Raw genomic sequence first — 27601 nt, forward strand, 5'->3', positions numbered from 1 at the left:
ATTACCTGTATGACAATCATCAGATATTTTTTATTTTACTTAAGGATGCACTACTAGTAAAATAACCTGGAATATCTGAAAAAACTGGTTGTTTGCAGAAGTGTCTGTGTAATGCTTGGAGATTACTGATACACTTTTCAAATCGTATCTTATCTATATATGTTAATTCAACACATTTGAAATGTTTTCATGTTCAGTCATGTAACTTAATGACATTTAACACTAAATATGGAAACAAAATGAGTTCCACTTTCTTTTGAAATATTTTATTTTTCTATTTCCTTATTTTGTATAGTTAGGGATTGTGTACATACAGTGTATGATTGAAGATTTTCTTTTTTTTCTTTCATATTTTGTTTGTTATTTTGGCATATAACCCCTTAAAAGTCATTTCAATTCACTGAACTACAATCACTATTGTTGATAATATCACAGTTACGCTGCGTATTCACTTGGTGCATGTGTGTGTGCACTGAGAGAGGGTGAATACATGAATTATTTCTGTAGTGTCAACATAGAATTGTTAAATCTGTGCAGAGTTCCCAGCATGCCTTGCATCTATAATAGTTTAAGACACAGTAAGCAGATATCAGTTCATGAAGCCCTGGATTTATGACAAGGTTCTGATGACCTTATGATTAAAGTGCCTTAAAAAAATGATGAAATGAACATGTGTATGAAGCCATGAAAATGAATGCATGTATTGTGCAGGGCGCCCATTTTCTTTTGCTTTATTTTTAACCTTTGAAAAGTATGGACAAACCCCACATCAAAAAGAGAGAAGTGATTATTCATTGAACATGAATTATTTCTATGTTTTATAAGCCCATGATATGATGACAGTTATTGTGATGTGTCAGAGGAGTCACTGAACCGATACATAAGGATCTACTTCATGTGTGTTAGAAGAACAAGTGCTGCCAGATTTGAAAACATTGAGTTCCAGCAAGCAGCTTGAAGAAGTGCACAGCAGAGGAATGAGGAGCATTATTAAGGTGTCTACATGAGTACAACTGGAGGAATTCTGCAGCTAGAGGACTTCAACAGACCATCATATTTGGAGAAACACTTGTTGACTTGTGAAACATCATCAGAGGCGGCCCAAGTACTGTTCCAATTCAAAGTTCACATTTGGCCAAGAACAGTTTCAATCCCGCATGTGTTCTTGCTCCGCCCCTTTTATTGAGGATGCATAGGGAGCTGACTTGTGCGAACTTGATACGGGCCATAACCCAGAATTCAGTTCGCTCCAGCTGACGTTCTGTAATAGGTGGAAAAGAGAACGCACAACTGTAAGTAATACATTTCAAATACTATTGTTATAATGTCACAGTGAGTTTTCGAAATGAGAGTATAGTTGTTTAAAATTCAAATCTTCAGTCGAATTATAAGGTTAGCCACTATTTGAACATTTCCTTTGATAATTTCGGAGGAGGGAGATCCCGGGTTGTCAGCGCTTGTGTTCCTACTAAAGACAGTCCTGCCGCGCCAAGTGCTCCTGAAATATACTGCTGGCAATAGAGCTGCAGTAGTGGATTAACATAAAATAAAATTCACATTTGGTGTATGTCCACTGGGCTTTGAGTAACTTTACATCCAATCTTTGGTCTCGTGAACTTTATTTGTTCTTGAAAGAATCATTTTGGCTGAGGGAAAGTTTCCTAACTCGTTTTATTCAACGTAAACTTTACTTTTAGGGTGCCGAGTTGTAGCTTTGGCCGAATTGTTTGCTTGTCTTTTTCTTAGCAAATTCATTAAGAATTCTTTCATTGTACATTAAAACTTATATTGAGGATTATTTGTATAACTGGGAGGCACAACTCCTGTAAAAGTGGATGGGAGTGAGTATTGATATTGAGTGCTTGTATCATTCCCTGTATATCTGAAGGTTTGTCATGTCATGTCAATCTTTATGGTTTTGTTTTGTCTTGTCTAGGCACTTCGTTTCCTCTTCTGGTTTGGCCAGAACGGCCAAATATGCTTAAAACAGATAAATACAAGGTAATCTGCTCTTCCCTCTGCTTTCTGTTACTTAAAGAGCCTATACAAGATTTGTGTAAAATTAACATTTAATTTAATCTGAGACTTTAAAAAGAAGGAAAATCTGTCATTATTTATTCGCCCACAAGTTGTTCCACACACCTGTATACAATTATTTGTTTTACTTAACACAAAGTAAGATACTTTAAGAATATTTTTAACCTTTTTCTGAAATAACAGGCAGAGAGGGAAAGACAGGCAGTGGCGAAAGAAGAGTTTAGAGAGAGTTAGAGAGAGAGAGAGAGAGGGCAGTACCAGTCAGACCAGAGAGATACTCGTCTCTCATCGAAGAACTTGTGAGTAAATTCTGAAAAAATGTCTGTTTGTCCGTACTGTACTTGTCTTACTATTTATATCCATCTTTTTTAAACACTCTTTATATGGATCTCATGTGTAAATGTGTTATTTTGAGAACATTGGCAACATCTGGAAAGGTTTATTGTCTAGTCTCATGTCATGTTCACACAGATATGCAGGCAGATAAGCAGGTGTTTTCACTAAGCCGTTGATCTGCTTACTTAACGTCATTCTCACGACACGCCCTCTCGCCGCAGACCGCACCAAACCACGCCCCCCTTGCCACATACATCTTGTTTATATGCTTGTCATTATAATGCATTTCATGAAGTTGAATTTAAGCAACAATGTTGCCAAAATGCAATATAAACATTGAAAATGATGATGGTGTATGAAGCTTTTATTTACTTGATTATTCAAATATTAGTCCTTGTGAGGGTTGCAAATCTGTTGTTTTTGTGTGTTTGAAAGGAGCAAACCAGCCGCACACTAGCCAAGAAGTTCCACAGCAGAAAAACACTGTGGAGCAAAACATGGCAAGGTTTGTCATTCTGATGGCTGTATTCATATTTAGTATAGTTTTAGTATTAAGTATATTTTGTAGTGGTTGACCTTGTTTAAATTATTTTTCTTATGCTGTTTCTTACTTCACATTTTTGCAGATCCTTCCCAGGACTGTTTGGGAAAGATCTGGGGAAAAAGGTGACTAGGAAGAGGGGATCACATTCTACTGTTACTGACATGAGCAGAAGACTCATGACTGTCAAGTGTTTTCCAGAACAGTTTTACCTTGTCAACAAATATATGGAGAAGACACCAAAAGCTGCAGATGAATTAACTCTTCTACAGGCAGGGATGGGTCGAAGAACCATCAGTATCACAGATGACAATTCATTGGTAAGTTGCAACAGAAAACCATGCTTGCCTTAAGGTGTTCACATTAGAATAATTTTAACCTTGTTTAATAATTTGATGATGCCAGTAAACCTTGTATGTGTTCTTATTGTTGACCTTTTCAAATTCTATGAGTTTACATTTTGTCAGACCCCCATAATGTACACAAATTTAACTTCTCAAACACCCTGATTCAAAAACATCTTGCGTAAGCTTACATGACGTTAATAATTGCGATTGTACTGTTTCATACTATTTCGGTGTTAGTTTAATTATTAACACCATTCAAGTGTGGTATGGTAATCATGTGAGTGGTAAGCATACTAAGGTAATCTTGGTATGCTGAGTTACAAAACACTTTTTTACATTTGTAATGTAATTCTTAAAACAATCTATAATTTATAATAACTTATAATTATAATTTTATAATTTAGTCATTTGGCAGACGCTTTTATCCAAAGCGACTTACAGTGCACTTATTACAGGGACAATCCCCCTGGACCAACATGGAGTAAAGTGTCTTGCTCAAGGACACACTGGTGGTGGCTGCTGGGATCGAACCAGCAACCTTTGATTTACCAGTTCAGTGGTTTAACCCACTAGACCACCATCTTGCAAGACAGTAGAACTCTCCTCTGACTCTGATGAACAGGCAAGAAATATTTAACTCTTGATTCTAAATGAATACATTGATATCACTTCAGTTGACATTTGGATAATAGATTTATATTGTTCATATTCTTGCAGACTTCTTGTTTGTCTTCCCCAGATAACAGTCCTTCTATTGACACATCTGTGACAGTAAGTGTGTCCGTTAAAACAGCAAATATGAAGTCAGACATGTTCTTAATTATATCATGTTCACTCCTATTTATAAAGGTTAAACTCTAAATGTTTTATTGATTTATTTTACACTTTAAGGACTCCAGCAATTTAGATCTTCCTTCATGTTTCAAGGGTTCTGACAAAGTAAGAATATAACATTCATTCAAATCTCCTTTCACATGAACTTTTGACCAATTTGACAGACTAACAAAGGCACCATCTTATTATTGGCTTTTTATGTGGTTACCACTACAAGCTCAATGCCAGAAAATTTGAATAAAATGAAAACTAACAGACTTTCAAATCACATGAGCCAATATTTTATTCACAATAGAACAGAGAAAACATAGCAAATGTTTAAAGCGTGAAATGTTACAATTTTATGCACAAAATGAGCTCATTTCAAATTTGATTCCTGCTACGGGTCTCAAAACAGTTGGCAATTCTAACCTTTTTTCTCCATTCCTAATAAGCATTGCTGATGTCATCAAAAACCTAACGGATACAAACAATGGCAGCCCCAGAAAAGTCTTCCCCTGTAAATGCCCTCAGAGTTTCTTTTATTGGAGAGGCTGGCATTGACCATGGGCCCTGCGAACAGAATTTTTAACCGGTCCGTATATATATATATATTAGTTTTTAAATATGTATTTCATGTATTCTTTTTCCCTTTTATGAAAAGAAATGATGTCAGGAATAGAGAAGCGGTTCTTTGAGGGAGGTGAGGATGGCAAAAATCTCAAGTATTCAATGACAGACTTGGACAAACATAACTTCAAGTAGGTTATTACAAAATGGAAATTATGGACTAACACAATTTTATATGTGAAGAACATGTTAGCAAAGCTTTCCAATGGCTGTTGACATGGACACAGATCTAAATAAAGATTAACATTAGTTGAGCTATATTTTGACACCTATTGTAAACCATCTTTCAAATGACTTTTCTCTCCCAAGCAACTCTCATTCTCATTTTAATTTTATACAGTTACCCATTTTGCAGTAATATATTTACTTTTTCAATCACAGGACTATTGGAGAGATATTTGCCGTTAGCATCGCACAGACCACCGCCAAACTTTTTTTTGTAGTGGTGTTACAAGTACATATCCACTGGAGAAATGGATCAGGAAGCAATAACTGAAAGAGATGTTACAGACCCTGAACTGATTGAGCTCATTAAAGAAGTGTTTCATTTCAGCTTGGAAAATTTGCATTGAATTTTGCTTCAATATTTTATGTTTAGGTAGTGAAAATGACATCCTTTTGAAACAATACGTAAAACTTGTCAACTCTGAGTAGGTCTTACAGTACACATTTGAGCTTGCTTGGGTTTTTTGTGTTTCATAGAGTCAGGCAGCTGACGAAACAACCCTGATAGAGTGCGCAGACAGAATTTTGTCATTTGGATACACAGGGACTTTGTGCAGTAGGACATTTCTTTTGTTTTAGGCAATTGTAGTGGACCTGATTTTTTAATTCAGTATTTTACTTTGTGCTACAGCTCTGTAGTTCTACACGCTACTGTGAGGTTACTTCCCATGCTGCAACAAATCTGCTCTGGAATTAAACTGTATGGGCTTCTCAGCTCAGTCCAACAAGATACTGACATTTGCAGACAGCTGTTTGTTCCAGGATCATTTCGCAAGGCAAGCGAAAAAGACTAGATAACATGAACTGAATCAAGAAACATTTTAAATAAATGGTTTCTTTTTTTTTGTAAATTTAAATTTAAACGATTTACCGGTCAATCTACGTTCCTGCTCTCACCTAAGAGCAAGTTTTGCCAGTGGCTGACAGGACAGTCTCATATTGTCATATTGTCATGGAATTTTCTCTAATACCTTGTCATAAAGTTTGAGTTCAATACTTGGTCATTTGTTTTTCTTTGAAAAACACAATATTTTTGTTTTCTCTATAGACATCCTAAAGTTCCATTTGTTAGCCCACTTCTCCTCTTTGTTTTCTTTCTGCATTCAGTTTACCACATGGGCAGTTTTTTCATCTTGATCTCAGGATCAAACTGATTCTACTGATGATAAATATTTTCCAGATTTAGTTTAACAAATAGAATATTATTCTAAATAACTACAGTACAGAAATCATTATGACAATGGAGATGTAAACCACATATGCAAGTGTGTGTGTGTGTGTGTGTCTGACAAAAATGTGTTCTTCGGTATGGGGTCAAGATTGCAATGGGATGCTGTAGGCATGGGTCTCCACCATCTCCTAAGAGAAAGTCTCCAGCTGGTGGAAACAGAGTCTGCAGGTACATCGGTGATCTGCGCAGGACAAGGGCATGATGTACAGATCCTGGATTGCAAATGTACACGTCTATAAATGCACCCTTGTGATGGAAGGAAAAAGCTTTGTTTAAATAAAAAATGTGTCTCTGCAGGAGGAAGAATCCTAATGTGGCACCTGTTGAAGGGACCAGAAGCACAGCCGAATGCCTCATGGCCAGCAAGTACTGAGGCTCCAACTGACAATGTTTGGTTTACAAGTCCGAGTCTCTAACCATTATAGTGTTATCAGCTATCATTTATTTATTCATTCATTGGGGTAACATGTAACGTTCAATAACCACAATACACTTATGCAATCCACAATAAAATACTCTGAATAAACACATTACATTTAACAACGATACAACTTACCTTTGTGAAACTGTAACCACGCCGGGTAAACGTAGATTCCTCTGTCACGTCATCCGAACAGGGTCAGACATTCTGGTTATGACGTTGAAAGGATTATTCCTATAGAAACTGGGGGTTGGAGCAATAGAGTTGTGTATTTGTTGGCCTTGATTGTTTGTTTCAGGTTTTTGTGTTTTGTTGTGTGTTTAAAATGATGATATTATGCATTTATTTATTTATTGATTAGATATTATTTATTAGAATGATCTTGCTTGTTCTATAAACACCATGCACTGTGCTGTGTTTTAACTTTTCTGTTTTTCCTGTTTACCACTGTAAAGCTGCTTTGGAACAAAGCACATTGTGAAAAGCGCTATATAAATAAACTTGAATTGAATTGTTTGACTGCATTGCATGAGTGAATGCCTCCATGCTTAAAGCTTACTCAAAGTATGGATTTGTAAATATGTTTTTTATTTTATATTTTGATTTTACGCCTTTTTACTGGGAATTTTTTGTCTGGATTAAACGCACCTTAAAAGTGGAATTACTTTGTCTTGGCCGTATTTATGCCTCCGGCCATTGCTCATGACTAGTTGCAGCCTATGACTATTATTATACGTACAATTGTCACATTTTACTTCAATTATCTAAATAAAAAGTCTAATCCACATATAATAATGAATCAAAAGTGCAGAGCTAGAGAGATGCTAATAAGGCACGTCTCAACTCGGCATCCTGGCTCCTCTATGAAGGATTGGTCTCCTCAGTTCGGCACCCTCCTCTTCAGGATGTTGGTAACGAATACCAGCTGCAATGTTAATCCTGAACTACTAGTCCTCAAGTAGTTACTTTGTGTCATTTGGTTTGGACTAAAAGCCATTGGAGGATTTTTATTTGAAATCATGGATAAACAACAATGAACAAAGATCTTCTTGATCAACACTAGCAATGCATGATCAAACTGTTCTTTTTCTAGTATGTCAATCACCCACCAAAACTTCATGCCTCCTGCAAAATGTTTTATTTAAACATTTGCTTAACTCAGCATACACATTCTATCATTATGAACAAAAAAGCAAAATAAATATATAATAAAATTAAATTAAACAACAACTTTAACAATATATTCACATAGACAGCAGTTACACAACAATGCCACTGAGTCTTTTATTGTGTCATTGTTGATCGCAACCATGTTTTCGATCTGCGTATCCCACTAAAGCAGATGATATGGGCACCAACATTAACAATCGTACTAATGTCTCTACCTGATCAAATAGGCCACAGACTGCAGAGGCATTTCTTTCAGAGCAGTTGTAATGATCTTGTACTTGTTTTTAAACATGGCTTATTGGACTTTTAAGTCTTCCTCATTCACTTCAGAATGCGTTCGAACTGCTGCATAATTTGTAAAGGGAGTCAGGAGTGAGTTTTCCAGTTAGTCTGAATGCCTGACTGCATAAACCTCTCAGTTATTTGTGCATCTACTGTGTCAAGGACACAAGATCTCTAGTCTGTAAAAATCCACAGCTGATCCCGGTGTGTATGCAGGAGCCTGCCCTGAATATCTCTTAGTGTGTGTGTGTGTGTGTGTGTGGTGGAACAATGGGCTCTACAGACAGATTGTCACACCTGTCTCCTGCCTCCTTAAAGATTCCCTCAAAGTGTTCAGTGTTTCTTTTGAATTTCAAGCTGTCTTGGACAAGAGAGACTGCAGAGAGCATGCCCTCCACTGTCTAAATGTGTTTTCTGGAGAGATGCCTTTAGAACCTCTAGTTCACTGATCACATCTAAAGCAAGCAGACGTCCCAGCAGTGGCGGCTCCAGACAATTTTGATTGGGGGGGCAATGGGGGGTCCTGGTCATTTCAAGGGGGGGTCTCATGAAAACCAAAAAAAATACAGTGGACACGGCTAATAACTGCATATTACTGCTACTAAACAAATAAAACGAGATCCATGCACACTTCAAAAAAATGAAGACAGGCAAAACAAAAAGCTGCATCTTTTGACAGAATATTCAAGCCACTGGTACTGTTTGAACCACGAGTAACTAAAACCCCTGGATGTTAGCTGCCCTGCGATCCAAAAGAACGACATGGTTATGATTTTAATTTAGGCTGTCTTGGTTTCTCGGCTGGGTCATGGCTTAAATCCGCCGTTAAATCCATTCCATTTCAAATAACGTATGTGCAAAATTAAGTGCAAAATGAAAATAAAAATTCAAATATATCAATTACATTTGTCATCATAAAACCCGTGTAGGAACTCCCAAATGTAATTGATATAATTTAATTTTTATTTTCACTTAATGTTGCACATGTTATTTGAAATGTATAATTAGATACACAATTGCATTGTCAATTTACATACTGCATTGCCATTTTGGATATTACATTGCAAATTGAATTTTGTAACACATATGCTTCCATATGCGAGTTGCTCCGGTCCCACCTCCTCATCCTCCAATTCCTCGGTGTCCTCTATTTCTAATTCTAGGATCAAGCAGGGCTCGCCCTCCACTGCAACGGGTATATTTTCAGTCCTATTTCCGTCTGCTGTCATTTTGTTTTTAGGTATGAAGAAGCGATCCATTTAAAGCTTCAAGATATAAAGTGCATTGCAGCACTTGCGGGCTCGCGGCAGCGCCTTGAACGCAATGATGCAAGGCGCAGCGGCAGGAACATTCATGGGGCGTCGCTGTGATTCTTATGTTTATATTTTTTTATATGTCGAATAAATTATGAATTATTATTATTCTGCGTAGTTTGAAGAGGACCATTGTTAAATCTTTATCCCGGATATATATATTTTAATATATATTAAATATTTTTTAATCAGGAAGGGGGCAGGGGGGTCAAATGGGGGGTCAAGGCGTTTTTTGGGCGGGTCTTGAGACCCCCCAAGACCCCCCCTGGCGCCGCCGGTGCATCCCAGTACAACATTACCCTTTCGCAGATTGGGAATTACTTGCAGCCATCTCATCTAGTGCATTTACAACCATCCCATATTGGCTGAGAACAGCACGGATAGCACGTGAGCGTACAGTCCACCAAGTGGGACATATATAATAATAGAGACCAGATATTGGCAAATTCAGTCACAACAGAACGTCCAAAATGATTCTGGCAAGGTTTTCACCTGTTGTAGAAATTGTTTCATACAACATTATGAAGACTTCATGCACCAGCAAATCAGAGTCAACATAACGTAGGCACAGCGCCTCCTGCTCAACACCAGATATATCCCTTGTCCCATCCATCCATAATAATTGCATACTGCAACACTGGTAGGGACCAGATCTCATCTGCAATTGTCCTGATAGTTGATGAACTCATCAGATTTACACGCTCGTTTTGACAATCCCAAGATATGTGCAGATAACCACCTAGTGAATGATGGATCATCTTCAGCTTTGTGTTTTGAAAGCTGGTCAAGGTTACCTTGAGGACGTTCATGGCCCCTAAAAGACAATCCCTGCCTCCCCAGAAACATCTCACCCCCTATTATTGTGTACAGCTTAGCTGTGTTTTCTGCCTGCTGTGTCCTGACTGCTCTGCTCAACTGTGTAGTAACAGGCCTGTTTTCAAAGGCAGCAGTTGTAACAGCAACTTTGTGACCCTGTAATTTCTCAAGCATGGAACATTTTTCCATTTTTTATATCCAGTACTGACAAAAGATGGGTCTAATCTCTTGGCTTGTGCTGGTTTCACTGTCTTAAATGTTTAGAGCTGTGAAAGCACAGAACAGCATCAGTACACATACTAACATGTAGCCAGGGATACTTCTCATCCCATGATTTTTTTATTCATCACTTCATCACTTGTTTTGCTCAACTTTAGGGTCCGGTTGATTTGGCTTTGTATATGCCATTATCATGTCAACCTTCTCTACCTCTGTGTTGTCTCCTGTCCCCACTTATGTCTGTAATCTTACTTTCGCTCCTTCCTCATGCTGTCTTTTTCTACTGTGGCTGCCCTCCGGCAGATCCTCACCTGACTGACTAGGGCCCTCCTCACTGTCATCAGGAATTGCCTGCAGGCCAAGAGAACAATGTTAACATTTAAATCTCAATTTCAGTTGACCCAGTTGACACGTCTAAGAATAACTCAATAACTATTTTAAAGTATTAATTACAAGTTTGTTACAATTTGTAGATTAGAAATAGTTATTTCCAAATGATGTGTAACTAAACTAAACATCCATGTTCTCCATAGCATTTAAGTTAAGAGCGGGCATAAACACGATTTTGTAAACATGAACTATCAGGCGTGCAGATCTACATCCTCCATATAACAAAAACATGATTTCCAGCTATGAGAGGATGTCAAAAAGGCTGTAGTCTTTATTTGTGGATTTCATAAACCTTGCACCACACAAATATACTTATTTCGGGGTGCTCCGATCAGGGTTTTTTGAGCCGATCACCGATCCTCGATCACTGAAAGCTGTATCGGCCGATACCGATCACCGATTATAGGAGCTATTTGAAGCTTTCTCAGTACCAGAAGAGAAAGTGTCATGAATGAACTAATGAATATTAGTATAGGTAACATATTTGGTAACACTTTCGTTGAAGCATTTATGTATAATGCATTATAAAGAATTATTAAAGGGTAAAATGCATTATTAATATTCATAATGTGTGTTGTAATGCATTATATGTAGTTGTAAATAATTATAACCAATTTAAAATGTGTCGTGTTACAATGAATTGCTTAGCGTTGTAATGTATTAACTGTAATAACAACTATCTATTAGATATTACAATGCATTAAAATGTGCATTACACTGCTTGAAAACTACTTTTACAATAAATTAAACATACATGCTTCAAGGAAAGTGTTACCACATATTTTCATAAAACATAGCAGCATGCGACATGAGTCCCAGAAACCCTTTGTCTTCCACAGTATAAAGTGGCCATGATCAAAGCAAATTTATTACATTATTTTATCTGATAATCTGATATTTCTTTATGCTTCTTACTGTCCTTGCAGTAGGGTTGATGCTTTAAAAAATGTCTCTGTTACTGACAGCTGAGGAGAGGTTGCGCTAGACTTAGACTTTTCATTTATTTTCAATGTTTCTGTTGTCGGACATAAAATAATAATCTAATTACAAGCAAATGTTTTTGTTCTTATGTCCATACAATAACAATGACAGGTGCCTGTAAAAGGTGTTTTGTACTCACAAGAAAGCTGTGGTTTGGTCATATGTGACCCTGGATCACGAAACCAGTCTAAGGAGCACGGGAATATTTTTAGTTATAGTCAAAAATACATTGTATGGGTCAAAATGATCGAATTTTCTCATGTTCCATGAAGATATTTTGTAAATTCAATATACTAAATATATCAAAACTTTACTTTTTGTGAGTGGATGGCCATTAACAGGGCCTTTTATTAACAACTTCAAAGGCAATTTTCTCAATATTTTTAATATTTTGCACCCTCAGATTCCAGAGTTGTAAACGGGTATATCTCCGCCAGATATGATCATATCATGACAACTTATACATCAATAGAAAGCTTAATTATTCAGCTTTATGTATATATTATGTAAAAATCTTATTTTCCAAAAATGTACCAATAAGACTTCTTTTGTTGTCCGGTTTCACATATATGTGCTGCTTCACTGAACAGAGAAAACGCAGTTAGAGATATTTTTCCACTCCCTGAAAGCTATTATTAATACAAAAAGAAGCTATTTTATGAAGTAAAAACTCTGTAAAGACGGCACCACAGCGCGCCTGTGTGTATGCGGGGAGTGATGGATGCATCTCGAGTCTCTTTTGACCACATGCGCGTTTAGCAAAACTGAGCAGACATTTGAGAGTAAGATCATGAATAGAAACACACGTCCCTTCGCGATAGTCTACCTCCTTCCGCTCACAATCACGTTCATTCACGATCACGTTCTAATGACACGAAATGATAAATAGGGGAATTACAAATCGCCTTTATAGTAGTGCGTCAAAATGACAGATTGCCTTCAGATATTTCTATCACTGGTAGAACAAATGAATCTTCGGTTGACGCGATCTCTGCAGCCGAGTGGCGCTCGAGAATTGCCAGACCTGTGAAGCCATTTTCATATCGCGTAAAATAAATGTCTCGTCAATTTTGCGTCATGTGATCGGCTTTTCTGGATCGGCCTTTTTAGAGACCGCCGATCATACTTCCCAAAGTGATTATCGGCCGATTATGATCGATCAATCGGTCAATATGATCGATCAATCGGAGCACCTCTACTTATTATATATATTGAATATTTAGTAAATTGACCTCAGTCAACTCATACAGTACATTGGGTTAGATGATAATGTTATGCCAGGACACAAGTCCAGATAAAACATTATTTCCTGACAACACATTTATTTATTTATTTATCTATCCAAACACTCTTTTTGTGTTAATTCACTATTTGCCACGGTCCACTCACCTAACTCACCAAAAGCCATACAAAATAAATAACAAAACTAATCTGCCACATGATCTGGGAAAAGTCAACAGGCAGAGGATACTTATGCCTGGTGTGGTACGGTTCACTACGGTAGGCAAGTGAACCGTACCACTGTACGTTTCCATTGTGAATGGTACCAAAATAGAGAACCGTACCGTACCACTTTTTTGGGACATTTTCGCAACGGTACCTATCACAGTAGTACCAATAGAAACGGAACCTAATGGGTGGAGCTAGTCTCACTGCAGAACGCTGATTGGTTTACACAGAATCGTCCCTTGTACTACATGGGGAACCAAAGACTATTGATACCAAGGCGAAAGTCAATAGACCGTTCCATTGCAACCATTTTGGGGTGAAAGCGACTCTGCTTTGGCGATGGTAATATCAATATTTTTGTTTAAAAAGTAAAACATTAAGGCTGAAATTCAACCTTAATGATAATACATGACGACAAAAGCCTTGGCTCGCTGTGAACCTTGTCAGATATCAAGCATTTTCACCCCAAAATGGCAGCCGTGCTGTTTTCTCTCAAAAAAGCATCCGAGTTGTGCCTCTTTGTATCTATACTCTTTGGGGGATGACAACACACTGTCTTTTACTTAATAATAGGAAATTCATTCACTTAAAATAATATACAACAAGATGTACAATCTGAACATTACATATAGCGCCATTGTCATTTACAGATTGTTTGTTGCGTGGGAATGACGTTGATCGCTCCTTTCCGGTGAACACCAAGCCTACCTGTTGTCAGTGGAAACGCAAGCCTGATAATGGGTACCCGTAAATGAAGCGTACCATACAGTACTATAGCCAACCGTACAGCTCAGTGGAAACGAGGCCTTACATTTGGTTTTTGAAAAAACTAGGAGATTGTTTTTGGTCTCTTCATTGCCTTATGTGGCAGTTATGCAGTTGATTTACTTCAATTAACATTTCAAGTTAAGCATGAGGCAGATACAGAGATGAACAAGAAAAACAACAGGCAGGAGACAACGTAATGATCAAGTTTATTGTTTATTGGAGAGCTACAGACAGACTCTATGATCACCAGTTAATAGCACCTTTTACATTTATAATCTCCATCTCTAGAGATCTGTCTGGCATATACAAATATTAACTCAGACTGTATGTTTAAACAGACGTCATACTTATTTGTTATGTGTTTTAGTACATCTCTGTTTACTATATAATAAGATAAATGTAAATAAAGAGTATCTGATTATATAACTGATTCTAGAAACAGGGTTGGGTATATCAGGACTAAATCAGTTGACATATTCAGTGCGTTTTTACAATTTTTATTCCTTTCATTCACTTTTACTATGGTGATCATTTAATTTATGTGTTATAAATTAATAAATCTGAGAAACATATAGCACACACACATAAATATATATATATATATATATATAGATATATATATCTATATATATACAAAATGTGGGATATTGTTGCAGTGAAATACATCATCACCATAAAATAACATTTTCTGTGAAATACATTTTTGGTCATATCGCCCAACCCGGGTAACAAAGCTGGACGATATGACAGTGTATTCTGACATTTTGACAACAAAAACCAGAACGATGCTTAAAAACTGCTATGCAGGGCTCTAGAGTGCGACCTATTGGGTCGTAAATGCGACCTTATTTTTCAATGGTTGGACTAAAAGTAATCAGATGTCGCACCGGAGCGACAAGCCGTTCGAGGGAACAAAAAGTCTCCGCAACTCTGAAAGTCTCCCTGTAATTCAACAACAGACACATTAGGCCCATATCGTGGTCTAAACCAATCAGAGATAGTGAAGGGCGGATCCCCCTCTGAATTGCCGTGGTTCAGATATTCCTGTACGTGTGTGTAACAGAGGTTGCGTTAACCGAAGATTCTCTGACATTGACGGATTTTTTTCCAAGTGACAGAAAAATCTGCAGGCATTCAGCATTTTTGAGGATTACAATGAGGGCAATTTGTAAATCCCCGATTCCCTTCAGGGTGATATGCTCGCTAAGCGACCTGCGTGTTTTCGGCTGTCATTGTTACCGACTAGACATGTGATGCGATCTGGGAAAACCCGTCGGATGTCGCGCTATGACGCGGGAAAGACAGTTCACCTATCAAAGTAAACCACATAACATGAAGAATGAAGGAGTATCAATGCACATTTCCCGCCAGTCCCGTGTAACTATGGCATGCCATTATACATTATACAATGTTTTCGTGAGATGACAGAGCTCCCTGTCATGGTTCCGCCATCTTGTCTTGTCTATTTTTTGTGATATGATTTTATTTTCAGAGGGTTTTTCTTTAATTTCTTTCCTTTTTTTGTTTCTCCACAAATTAAGCGGGATATGGATTTGAGATGACATGGGCCTCCGACTTGCCGTAGAGCGCGCAAACCCAGAAGAGGGGGGCTATGTATATTAGCTAATAAATTAGCATTTTGAGTGATGTGTGATGTTAACTTAACGTCGATCGGCACACGGCGTTACTTAAACGCGTGGCAGCGTATGACGTTAATTTAATACCAGGCGTCGTTAAGAAATCAGCGTTTTAATATTAATATGGCGATCCAAAGCATGGGAATTGTGATCCTGCTGGCTTTCGATACAGGAGTCACAGGGATCGCTCTTATGTTGGATATATGTGCTTTTACAACTCTTGATGGCAGCCATTCACATCCATTATATGAATCACAGGGGCTGAGGATTTACTCAAAAGAAGATTTTCTTCTCAAGAAACTCACTACTCACCTACATCTCAGATGGTCTGGGAGCGAAATAAAAAAAAAGAAATTGTATTTTTTAGGATGAAGTATCCTTATGAGTTGCACGAATCTATTCCTAAAGGCGTGGTTTAGCACGTTCTGCGGCAGGGGGGCGTGTCGGGAGAACGACGGTGAGTAAGCAGATCAACGCTATATTGAAAACACCTGCTTCTCGTTCTAGTAATTGGCGAGGAGACGCATTTAAGGCTCGAAAGAGGAAGCAGACGGGGAGAGAGAAGCACGCTGGGAAGCCACGATACTCGGGAGGTACAGAGACGGTGCGTCCAGGATATACCCGAGCAGAAAAATTCATCAACAGAAGAGATGTAGAACGGACCGAGAAAACGGGTCATTGAACCCGGAAGTGTTATTCTTTTGTGTGTGTATGGAATTAAACTTACGTGATTCCCAGCCAAACCGACCCGCCTCCTTTCTTCCTTCACAACGAACCTTGTTACAATATATTACACTAGTGATCTCTTAATAAATAAATGCACATTTAAATGATTTCAATAGCCTATGATAACTGCATGAGACGTTTTCGCACTGGATGTAGTAGACTATGCGACACGATACCCCGAAGCAGTAGCTCTCCGCAGCATTTCGGCTAAGAGTGTTGTGGACGCCCTCTTTCGAATCGTCTCCCGCTTGGGAATCCCGAAGGAGGATCTCACGGATCAAGGCACGGCGTTCATGTCACGGACCCTCCGCGAGTTATACTGCCTATTGGGCTTTAAAGCAATTTGTACCAGAGGCCTGGCCTGGGGTGCCAACCATGCCCTTCCCCTGCGAGAAGGCTTGGTCAGGGGAATCGGCCAGAGGGGGCTGTCATCAGAACTGAGACGTCTGAGAGTCAAGTCTGGTTGGACCAGTAAGGCGCAACAACAGTACGTGACGCCACTCTTCTCCGACTTTGCACACGACCGGACTAGCACGCTTTGTCCTGTACTAGAGGTCTAGTGCCAAGGGCACTGCCAAAAAAATCTAGGCAGTAGGGAACCTGTCACTGCCTGCCCGTTGCACACTACACCCCACCCCGCAGGGAGGCGCTTGACGCACCTCGGACCTCCCGAGAATGCCTAGCTCGGAGAAGGGTCAGATCTGACCAGGGTCTGGGGTGCGTAGACACTGAGGCGTAGCCCCAATCCGCCTGGTGCCGGTGTGCCGCCATCCCAGGAACCTGACTCTGAGGCCAGTGCTGAAGTGGCTGTACGTGCATCAACTCAAGCGGGCTACCCATCGAGGATGCCACGTGCCCAGGAGCCTCTGAAGTGATCAGCGGGACCCGGAGTCCGGCTGACCAGATTCATCCAGTTCAACACCGACTGCAGAAAACTCGTGGGTGAGCATGCTGTATAAGGGCAGAGTCTAGTTCCACACAGAGATAAGAGGAGCTCCCGCTCTTATGGAAAAGCTTGCTCTTTCCCAGTTAATCCATAGGCCAGAAGGTCTAGGTGCCGAAGCACAAGGTCCCCGTGACCGTGAGTGGAGACAGGGACCGACCTAGTACTGATACGTTATTCCTTCAACATGAATTGTCGCGGAAGGAATGAGACTAAAGAGTAAGGGACCTACGGGTCGATTGCGACAGACAATCTTGTCGCCAAGATGCGCTTCTGTATCAGCTCGATACAGAGAGGGGAGCAGCCTCCCCCCCCTTAAAGGCACTATGAAGTCCGGCTCGGAAGACGTTTCGGTTAGAGGGACAGGTTCAACCGCACTTCCCGCCAGAAGCAGCAACCTCGGCTTGAGCACGGGAGCTTCCCCCTTAGTAGAATGCCCCGAACTTGGCGGGTGCCTGATGAAAATGGATCACATAACCTAGATGGATCGTCCTCTAGCTTGCATAACGGGCTGGTGCCGTGGTAGCGAAACCGGAGGATGATCTGCTTCACCGTGCCAGGGAGGCTGGTTAGTGGCCGAGAGAGGGGTAACCTTACACAGGGTGGGACCCCGGAGAGGTTGACTGCTCTGCCTACTTACCTGCTTAGTGTTACCGCCGGCCGACGCAAAGTCACATGGAGATTGTGGAAGGCAGCGATATCACTGGGGAGAAGCCCGGAGAGAGAGTGCACTCACCATCCCACGGCTCTCCTGTCAGGGCCGCTCTGAGGCGGTTACCCAACAGGGTAGAGGCCTCCTCCTGCGGGGCTCCGCATCTCTGACGCGCCATCCTTGGAGGGCCCAGTATCAAAGGGGCCACCGCGGGGAGGCGGGGCTGATGGAGGGCAGGCTGTGCTCAGGACCTCAATAATCCATAGATGGTCGGGTCACGGAACAGTCTGCTTCTTCACCATAGAATATCTCCACAGTGTCACCATACAGCCCTGTTTGCGCGGTGACCTATAAGGCGGACCTTCCGAGCTTCATTGCGCATGGTTGAGCTACAGATCCTTGGACCACTATCGTGGACATCGTCCGACGTCCTAACCTTCGTCGCTCGAGACGCGAGGCCTGTGGCGGTGCGCAGCCAGGTCGACCTTCCCATCAACGAGGTCCAAACGCTCTGGCATATGACCCGATGGGTCGCCATAACGCTTTGGACCCTATTGACCACCATAGCGTGGAGGGTGAAAGCAGCTTAACCCACAACATTATAACTCCTCTAAACAAGTGTTGAAGAGCTACATGCCCTGGAAGGAAGACTTGGTCGACTCCAAGTGGCAGCATCCGTGGTGCACCACGGCTGCTAGTCCACCTGGGTGGTCAACATAGCTCTTAGCTACCTTCACTGTCCAGGAAGGTAACAGCCGCGGACAGCATACTCCACGTCTAATGAGCTCCACAAGGATCTTCGGGGAAGTCCGAAGAAGCACGGCCATCACTTTTGCGTTGCCTCTTGAGCTCGACCACCCAGAGGTGGGAGGTCTTAGTGGCTTCGCATCGGACAGGAGCATGGCGCGAACGGCATACTCCACGTCTAGTGAGCTCAACGTGCATCTCCGGCCCGGGGAAGCACGGCCGTCATCTCTGCGTTGCCTGCTCTTGGGCTCGACCGCCTGGAGGCGAAAGCTCCAAGGGGCTTCGCATCTGATGACCGGAGGTAACTTTCAGATGTTATGACAGAGCACGTTGTCGAGTCTTGCCATCCTTAGAGGGCCCAGTACCAGAGGGGCCACCGCGGGGAGGCGGGGCTGATGGAGGGCAGGCTGTGCTCAGGACCTCAATAATCCATAGATGGTCGGGTCACGGAACAGTCTGCTTCTTCACCATAGAATATCTCCACAGTGTCACCATACAGCCCTGTTTGCGCGGTGACCTATAAGGCGGACCTTCCGAGCTTCATCACGCAACGTTGAGCTACAGATCCTTGGACCACTATCGTGGACATCGTCCGACCAAAGGGCACACGTCCTGACCTTCGTCGCTTGAGGGGTGAGGCCTGTGGCGGTGTGCAGCCAGGTCGACCTTCCCATCAACCAGATCCAAACGCTCTGGCATATGACCCGATGGGTCGCCATAAAGTTTTGGACCCTATTGACCACCATAGCGTGGAGGGTGAAAGCAGCTTAACCCACAACATTATAACTCCTTGACACGAGTGTCAAAGAGCTACATGCCCTTGAAGGGAGACTTGGTCGACTCCAAGTGGCAGCATCCGTGGTGCACCACGGCTGCTAGTCCACCTGGGTGGTCAACATAGCCCTTCACTGTCCAGGAAAGTAACAGCTCCCTGAGCCCTTCAGACAGGAGCACGCCACGGACGGCATACTCCACGTCTAATGAGCTCCACGAGGATCTCCGGGGAAGTCCGAAGAAGCACGGCCATCACTTTTGCGTTGCCTCTTGAGCTCGACCACCCAGAGGTGGGAGCTCTAAGGGGCTTCGCATCAGACAGGAGCATGGCGCGAACGACATACTCCACGTCTAGTGAGCTCAAAGTGCATCTCCGGCCCGGGGAAGCACGGCCGTCATCTCTTCCTTGCCTGCTCTTGGGCTCGACCGCCCGTAGGCGGGAGCTCCAAGGGGCTTCGCATCTGATGACCAGAGGTAGCTATCAGATGTTATGACAGAGCACGTTGTCGAGTCTCGCCATCCTTGGAGGGCCCAGTATCAGAGGGGCCACCGCGGGGAGGCGGGGCATGACGGAGGGCAGGCTGTGCTCAGGACCTCAATAATCCATAGATGGTCGGGTCACGGAACAGTCTGCTTCTTCACCATAGAATATCTCCACAGTGTCACCATACAGCCCTGTTTGCGCGGTGCCCTAGAAGGCGGACCTTCCGAGCTTCATCGCACAATGTTGAGCTACAGATCCTTGGACCACTATCGTGGACATCGTCCGACCCAGAGCACACGTCCTGACCTTCGTCGCTCGAGGCGCGAGGCCTGTGGCGGTGCGCAGCCAGGTCGACCTTCCCATCAACCAGATCCAAACGCTCTGGCATATGACCCGATGGGTCGCCATAAAGTTTTGGACCCTATTGACCGCCATAGCGTGGATGGTTAAAGCAGCTTAACCCACAGCATTATAACTCCTCAACACAAGTGTCGAAGAGCTACATGCCCTGGAAGGGAGACTTGGTCGACTCCAAGTGGCAGCATCCGTGGTGCACCACGGCTGCTAGTCCACCTGGGTGGTCAATATAGCCCTTAGCTACCTTCACTGTCCAGGAAAGTAACAGCTACCTGAGCCCTTCAGACAGGAGCACTCGCGGACGGCATACTCCACGTCTAATGAGCTCCACGTGGATCTCCGGGGAAGTCCGACGAAGCACGGCCATCACTTTTGCGTTGCCTCTTGAGCTCGACCACCCAGAGGTGGGAGCTCTAAGGGGCTTTGCATCAGACAGGAGCATGCCACGATCGGCATACTCCACGTCTAGTGAGCTCAACGTGCATCTCCGGCCCGGGGAAGCACGGCCGTCATCTCTGCGTTGCCTGCTCTTGGGCTCGACCGCCCGGAGGCGGGAGCTCCAAGGGGCTTCGCATCTGATGACCGGAGGTAGCTATCAGATGTTATGACAGAGCACGTTGTCGAGTCTTGCCCGATATGGGACGGTACACCACCGCCCATCGGGGACGAGCCAGGTGAGCGTGTCGGGGCATGGATGACCCGCGAGCCGAAGCTGGCGGAGTAACAAACATGGGAACCCCCATTCACCCCCGACGTTCGCTGAAGCGTTCAACCTCTCCGAGTCGGTGGTCACGCACAGGGAACTGACCCCGTCAGACTCCAACATGGGTCTGTCATACCCAAGAACAGAGCTTGCAGTATCTCATCATCACCACGCACCGTTTCCGGCGCGTGGTGTAGGAACAAGACGGTGGGACCGTCTCTTAGGGAACGGTAAGACGAGGCGTGGTGTGAACGATCCGCCAGCCAGTGGCATTTCTAGAATTGTGAGCCGTTTGAAATGTAAAATAAATCGGAATACTTGTCGGGTACCTGTCGGGTACACCTGACCTGTCTTTTTTCAATTGCAGCCTGATTTGAAGATCTTAGTCGTCCACAAGATCGGACAATCCTATGCACTTAATCCAGTCTATCAAGTCCTGAGGGTTCTCGAAGTGAAACGGGTCCTGTTACACACACACACATGTGAAAACAACCTCAAATCTTTCCTAAGAAGGTAACTAGATAAAATCATGCACAAACACATTGATACACGTATGTGAAAAAGAAAAGAGTAAACATACCTTTGGGTCCAAATGGAACTTTTCTTGCCACTCAGGAAGCTTGAGGTTAAGGCAAAGCTCTTTGTACTTTCCGTAGAATTCTAAAGACTTCTCGATCCTCACGTATTCTCTGTAATCAGGTTGTATAACAGGAATGGTATTAATAATGGTAAAACAAGCTTTGTCTGCATCTGTTTTCAAAGGATTGAAATGTGTTTGTCTACATACAGTTCAGGCGTTAGATCCACATGAACATTGAGTCTGTCTATCTCCTGAACCCTGTTTAGAAAACATAATGTTCAGAGTCATGTCTTTGGAAATATCGGCATCAAACAAATGCATGCATGTATAGATACAGTGGTCCAATAATATCTACAAATTTAAGCCTTTATTAATGTACAACAATGAAAAATGTCTTACTTTTGACTCTCATCAATGAAAGATTTCAATGTGAAGTGCAAATGCGTCTGCAGTTGATGAAGTTTCCTTAGCAACTTGTTGTTATCTGTGGTGTTCAAGGAAACTGTAGAGGCTGCTGATCGTTCCGACCTATGAGATGACTTGCTCGATTTCCGAGAGCTCTCAGGTACATCCCTGTATATCCGAGAGATCTCAAGCAATTCCCTCGGTTTACGAGAGCTCACAAGTAAATCCCTCTCTTTCTGAGCGCTCACAAGTAAAGCACTTGGTTTCCGAGAGCTCACAGATAAACCTCTCAGTTTCCGAGATCTCGCAAGAAGATCCCTCGGTTTCCAAGAGCTCACAGGTAAACCTCTCGATTCCTGTTGACAATGAAAGAAAGAGATAGAAGAGCTCTGACACTTCATGTCACTAAACAAGCTTAATACAAATGTTAATATTCATTTGAGCTTATCACAATACAGTGTTCTCTTACTTCTCTCTGAATAGCTTCAACGTCTGAAATCAGCCTCTGTAAGCACCGATGATCCCAACATCCCTGTACAAAAAAAGTAGGAACAACAGAAAAGGTTGAATACGTTTTATAAGAGGAGTGATTTGTAAGAATAAAAAACAAATTGAAAAAATATACATGTAATATAGAACTGTACTGTACATGTTCATACCTTTGCCAGACGTCTGGAAAACGTTTCTGATTCTTCCTGTTCTGGCGGGGAGTCAGCGTCTGCAAAACAACATATTAAAATATTTCAGGACCCTTGTGTATTATATGGATGAGTCACGAATTTTGAATATTCAATTAGATTTTATAATTATAGAATTTTGAATAGTGCGGAGGATCTTGAAAAATTTGCTGTGTTTTCTCTTGTAACGTGTTCATGTAACCAAAGGGTTGCGCTGCCAATATCGACGCAGCTAAAACCTAAAGGCTGTCAGTCAAAAGACAGTAGAGGAAAACATTTTCTCACAACAATTGTTAACGAAGTTACACATTCTGTAGAATTGAGACGATGTCAAAAATTAGTTCTGTGTCAGGGTCCTTTAATCTTATGGCGTTTACTGTAATCTTAGCCCGTGTTTACTGTTCGTCTAGAAAAAACGATTACTGCCAGACTGGAGAAACTTTTTTATGACAATAGAAATGGAAGCCTCTTGAGCTATTAATTCATGAAATCGTTCCGGACTGTTATCTCTTTCACCGCCATTGAGGAGTTATCTCGTCATTTAAAAAACGATTCCCAACCAAAGACGAGTTATTACGGCAATCAGTGTTTGTTCTGTTGTACAGGAGGTGGCGCTATTACACACCACTGGGAAAAAGTACAGAATCCCAGAACCTAGAAAGTATATGTTTTGTCGGTTTTTAATGATTGTTCTGAGTGTAATCTGGGCAGATTCTTTCACAAAAAACTTTAATTCTCTGTTTAATCAAAATAATGAATTTTTTAAGAAACCGACCCTCATATACGAGTGATAAAACAAATAAATGAAGATAGAAGAATACGGTTTCTTTTGTTTAAGAGCTGAGACTCTGTACTTTCATTTGACATATTGTTTGTCCATATATTCTTTACAGAAAATTTACTGTGAGCCATTAAAGTTGGGTGAAAATGTTAAAAAACGCTGCCGTAGGCTGGCAACTTTTTTTAAAGAGGCTGGCGGCGAATGAGTTAATAAATGCCATCATTTGGTTAATATGTTTTAACGTGTTTTAAGTCTGGTCTAAAATCTTTATGGCTTTATTATATCTTCCTTGATCAGTCACACTGTTTTTTAGTTGGTATAAATGTGCATGCTCATATTTTACATGGAAATGTCCTAGAATTATGAGCGGTTGATGCTGAACGACGTACTGTTAATAGGTGCCGTCATACGGTTGTTAATATAATAATGTTTCAGCATATTATATTAATGTATGGGTTGATGTAAGATTGCCTATTCCATAATAAATAAAGCAGTGTGTCGTCACGGATTTAAAGCGTAAATGGTCCCTCTCTCCGTTTATGTGCGTGTAATACTGTAAATGCGTCCATGTGGGGGAGGGGTGTGAATTTCGAATAATTTTCGAATAGTTCTCATCGATCTTCAAACATTATTTTCGCTTTAAATGCCCATCCCTAGTGTATTACTCCACATACATGTAATGTTTTTATATTTCATTCAAATGCTACATTCTTGATTGAGAAGAAAACACACGGGGTCATTTCACTCACCTTTGCAGTGCTGAGATTTAGGGCTCTTCTTCCTTCTTTCCTGCTCCCTTCTTACCTCTTCCATTAAAACGCTCTTTAGTTTACCAATTTCCTCCTGAAAAGAAAGAAATAGAGATTCTAAGAAGAGCTCTGACATCTGTCACTCATCAAAAGCATATTACAAATGTTCATTATTTATTGCTTTTAAAAACTATCATGAATGAAATAAATATTCTTACCTCATGATCCTTTTCCTTCTCATGTTCTGGCAGTTGAGAGAGCCTTGAAAATCTGAAGTCACTGGGCTGGTTTAGACGATAGAACATAATGTTTACAATTTGTTTATATTGTCTGGAATATAAATGTATGAAAACTATATATGCAATGAAGAACATATTCCTACATCTGTGACGCCGTCCTTTCTCCTCACTTTCGGGAGTTGCCTACACCAGGAGGAGAAGGTATCCTGACGCGCAGAAGGCCTGTCCTGGTACATAAAAAAACACACAAACATTAATACATAACAGAACACCGCACACATTTAATGTGACGTATAAGAGGCAAGTTTCACAAAAGCATCCCAGAACATATAAAAAACCAATTCAGATATTTCCACATATAACAAACTCCACTTTGAACCCTCATGTGGTGTACTCACCTTCTGTTCTTCTTCTTTAAAATTTTTGCAAAATGCAAACCACTCAGAAGATCGCTGTGGGGCTTGAAGGACTTCAACATCTGCGACCTCAGAGGTCTCGTGAGTTGGGTGCAGCTCTGGATCACAGACGTCTACGTCCAATAAATCCGGCAATTGCACCGGTCTCCTATACCAGGTGGAAAACGTATCACGTTGTGGCGAAACGTTGTCCTGGAACATAAAAAAACACATTAGACCATAACAGAACGCTGGTGCTGTATAAGAGGCGATATTACAAAAGCATCCCCCATTTACAGAACATTTAGATACTTGTATGTAATCCTTGTTGCCAAATAACCAAACACAACTTATAACACTCATGTGATGTACTCACCTTCTGCTCTTTGATTAGATTCCGGCAAAGTAAACTCCTCTCGGATGGAGGGTGTGGGACAGGGACACCTGCAGAACATCCGATTTATTCCACCTCATGTATTTTACTTCACACTCAAGTATTTTCTGAATTGAACATTGGGTTTAAAAGCTCACCGTTTTGTTTTTTAATAGGGAGGGCAGTGGATTGATGGGAGACTATGTTAACAGCACCCTTCCCATTTGAGATAGGGGGTAGGAATTTTTGGGGCGCAGGAATTATCTTGGAGGTCCCACTAGGTGGTGGCTGCGGGACACAGTCCTTTAGCCTCGGTTGCCTAACACCTGCAAAACATCAGAATTATTACACCTCATGTGTTTTACTTACAATCATGTTTTTCTTTATTTTAAAACCATAGTTTTGATTCAGACTTTAATATCGATTTTACAAGCTCACCGTTAATTATCTTCCTCGGGTCAATCTTCTTCGAGATGGGGGGAAGAATTTTATGGCCCGCAGGCTTCAACTTGATCGATTCTTGTTGCTGGACCCCATCACACAAGCTAAGGTGATGTGGCAACTTTCTAGACCAGGTATTAATTGTATCGCGGTACGGAGAATGGTTATCCTGTGACATAAAAAAACAAATATGGAACACAAGGCAGCTGTTTAACGTTCTGTATAAGAGATAAGTTTCTCACTACAAATTCACAAAAGCCTCCTACTTCTATACAAACAAACAAACTTCTAGCCAAATAAACAAATGACATTCGGATATGATAATGATGTACTCACCTTATGCTCTTCGAGAAATTTTTTGCAGAAATCTCTTCTGCCGCGTGGTGGGTGTGGGACAGCGACACCTGCGTATCATTAGAGTTATTACACTTAATGTATTGGACTTCACACCAAAGTGTTTTTTAATATTTAGATAATTGTTTTTATTCTGAGTTTTGGTTTTATAGGCTCACCGCTAAGGATCTCCCCACACTCCGACTCATTTAAGATGGGGGGACGACGATCACTCTCAAGAATTTCATTACTAGAGGTCACGTTGGGTGGTGGGTGCGGGACCAGTTCACCTTCACCTGCAAATATAATGATTTCATTTTCAGCATTTCTATAGGATTTGGCAAATAAAAGAAACCTTTAAAAGCAGAACACAGATATGAAAGGGTGAATCCTAGCATGCACAAATACTTTAATGTTTCCTAAATGATCAGAATGGTTATTGTCCTGTTTACTCTTCACATTTGTTCAAATCTGCTCATATTTGGTGTTTACTTTATTTACTTTATAGTTCCTTGTTCTTATTTAAATAAACAGGATTAAAATCAATTTTTGGGGGGCAATTTATGTGGCACAGACTGTTGAAAACACCTCCAAAACAGCACACAAAATGCTCATTTACTGTATTTTCTAACAATTAAACATATTCACAAAATATAACAACAGTTGTGACAGGAGCAACATCTCAAAGGGCCTCATTACGTATATATTTTATATACATCTACATTTATATCGTATAAACGCGTCTACAGGTTTTTCTTTAACCAACAAAATGTAACATTCTGCCCCTAAACAACACATAATGGATTAAGGGCTTCATTAAAGTGTTTTGTACATTAAATAGATACATTTACATTAAAAATATTTCAACAGTAACCGATTGGCACCACATATTTCCACAAAAACACAGCATACACTTTAAGCTGTAAATTCAATATCAAATATGACAGAAATTTGATTAAAAAGACTAAAATAATGACAAATGTACCTGAATAAACTTGATCTGCCGTGGCAGTGGTCCGTTTGAAACGCCTAAATCCCTTATTGATCATTTCTGCAAAATGAAAATAAACATTTATTGACAGATTCGAAATGATTTCACTTGATTTTAACTTTTCCACGGTTACAGATTACAGAAATATATGTCAGAAGATTCATATGTGAATTATTCAAGTAAATACGAAAATGAAGTTTCTTTACTCACCGACTAATGCTTTACTCACTCACTAATGCTTTGAAAATCTGTTATTTGCTATATCAACACTAAACAACCGTCGTTAAATCGCACTGAACCAAGTTAATTTGCTGTTGCTGTTACGGAAGATAAACTAAACTGAATTCACTCGTCGACGCTGCTGATAAGGTTTCTGAAAACATAACAAAACGTTGAAAGCTCTATGACGCAACATAATTTGCATACAACTGACGCCTCTTATGAGCCCGTTACTATGGTGACAGAGTTCGTGCGCGGGGCGGGTGCAGACTAGAGCGCGCTTCAGAAAGAGCAATGCAGATGTTACCGGAGGAAAACAGACACACATCAGATGCTGATAAATTCATCTATTAGCTACACACTCACAAACAAACTACTGCTTTAATCTGTTATATATAAACATCCCGTGTTTACCTTTTATTCCCT

General features: G+C 41.1%; 1 protein-coding gene and 1 long non-coding RNA gene across 3 annotated transcripts; one reads left to right on the forward strand and one right to left on the reverse strand.

Annotated features, from left to right (window-relative positions):
* Window positions 1–3978: 3978 nt before the first annotated feature.
* On the forward strand, window positions 3979–6952 carry LOC130414438 (uncharacterized). Of its 2 annotated transcripts, XR_008905609.1 has the most exons (4): window positions 3981–4032; window positions 4153–4200; window positions 4739–4835; window positions 5086–6952. It is a non-coding gene; the product is annotated as an uncharacterized LOC130414438 (long non-coding RNA). The 2 variants fall into 2 exon arrangements; XR_008905608.1 differs by having other exon boundaries at window positions 3979–4032; window positions 4530–6952.
* A 7250-nt stretch (window positions 6953–14202) lies between these two features.
* On the reverse strand, window positions 14203–27377 carry LOC130414298 (uncharacterized). The gene is made up of 17 exons (XM_056740137.1): window positions 27167–27377; window positions 26951–27016; window positions 26145–26261; window positions 25969–26036; window positions 25630–25801; window positions 25350–25517; window positions 25195–25262; window positions 24822–25031; window positions 24567–24650; window positions 24403–24468; window positions 24185–24278; window positions 22637–22695; window positions 22447–22509; window positions 21972–22333; window positions 21780–21830; window positions 21573–21681; window positions 14203–21455 (listed from the first exon to the last, which is right to left on the reverse strand). Exons 2-17 carry the CDS (start codon window positions 27012–27014, stop codon window positions 21375–21377), a joined length of 1836 nt encoding a protein of 611 aa, XP_056596115.1. The 5' UTR covers window positions 27015–27016; window positions 27167–27377; the 3' UTR covers window positions 14203–21374.
* Between the last annotated feature and the right edge of the window lie 224 nt (window positions 27378–27601).

This window comes from Triplophysa dalaica, chromosome 24 (assembly GCF_015846415.1).
Source record: "Triplophysa dalaica isolate WHDGS20190420 chromosome 24, ASM1584641v1, whole genome shotgun sequence".
NCBI classification, from domain to species: Eukaryota; Metazoa; Chordata; class Actinopteri; order Cypriniformes; family Nemacheilidae; genus Triplophysa; species Triplophysa dalaica.

What these genes read in the sequence shown, in the direction of transcription:
- LOC130414298 (XM_056740137.1), bottom strand. Translation starts at nt 27,014, where the DNA reads ATGATCAATAAGGGATTTAGGCGTTTCAAACGGACCACTGCCACGGCA. An exon ending in GAAAGGACGGCGTCACAGAT is followed by an intron (nt 24,469 to 24,566) that starts GTAGGAATATGT and finishes CGTCTAAACCAG; the next exon opens with CCCAGTGACTTCAGATTTTC. An exon ending in AGTTCCATTTGGACCCAAAG is followed by an intron (nt 21,456 to 21,572) that starts GTATGTTTACTC and finishes TGTGTGTAACAG; the next exon opens with GACCCGTTTCACTTCGAGAA.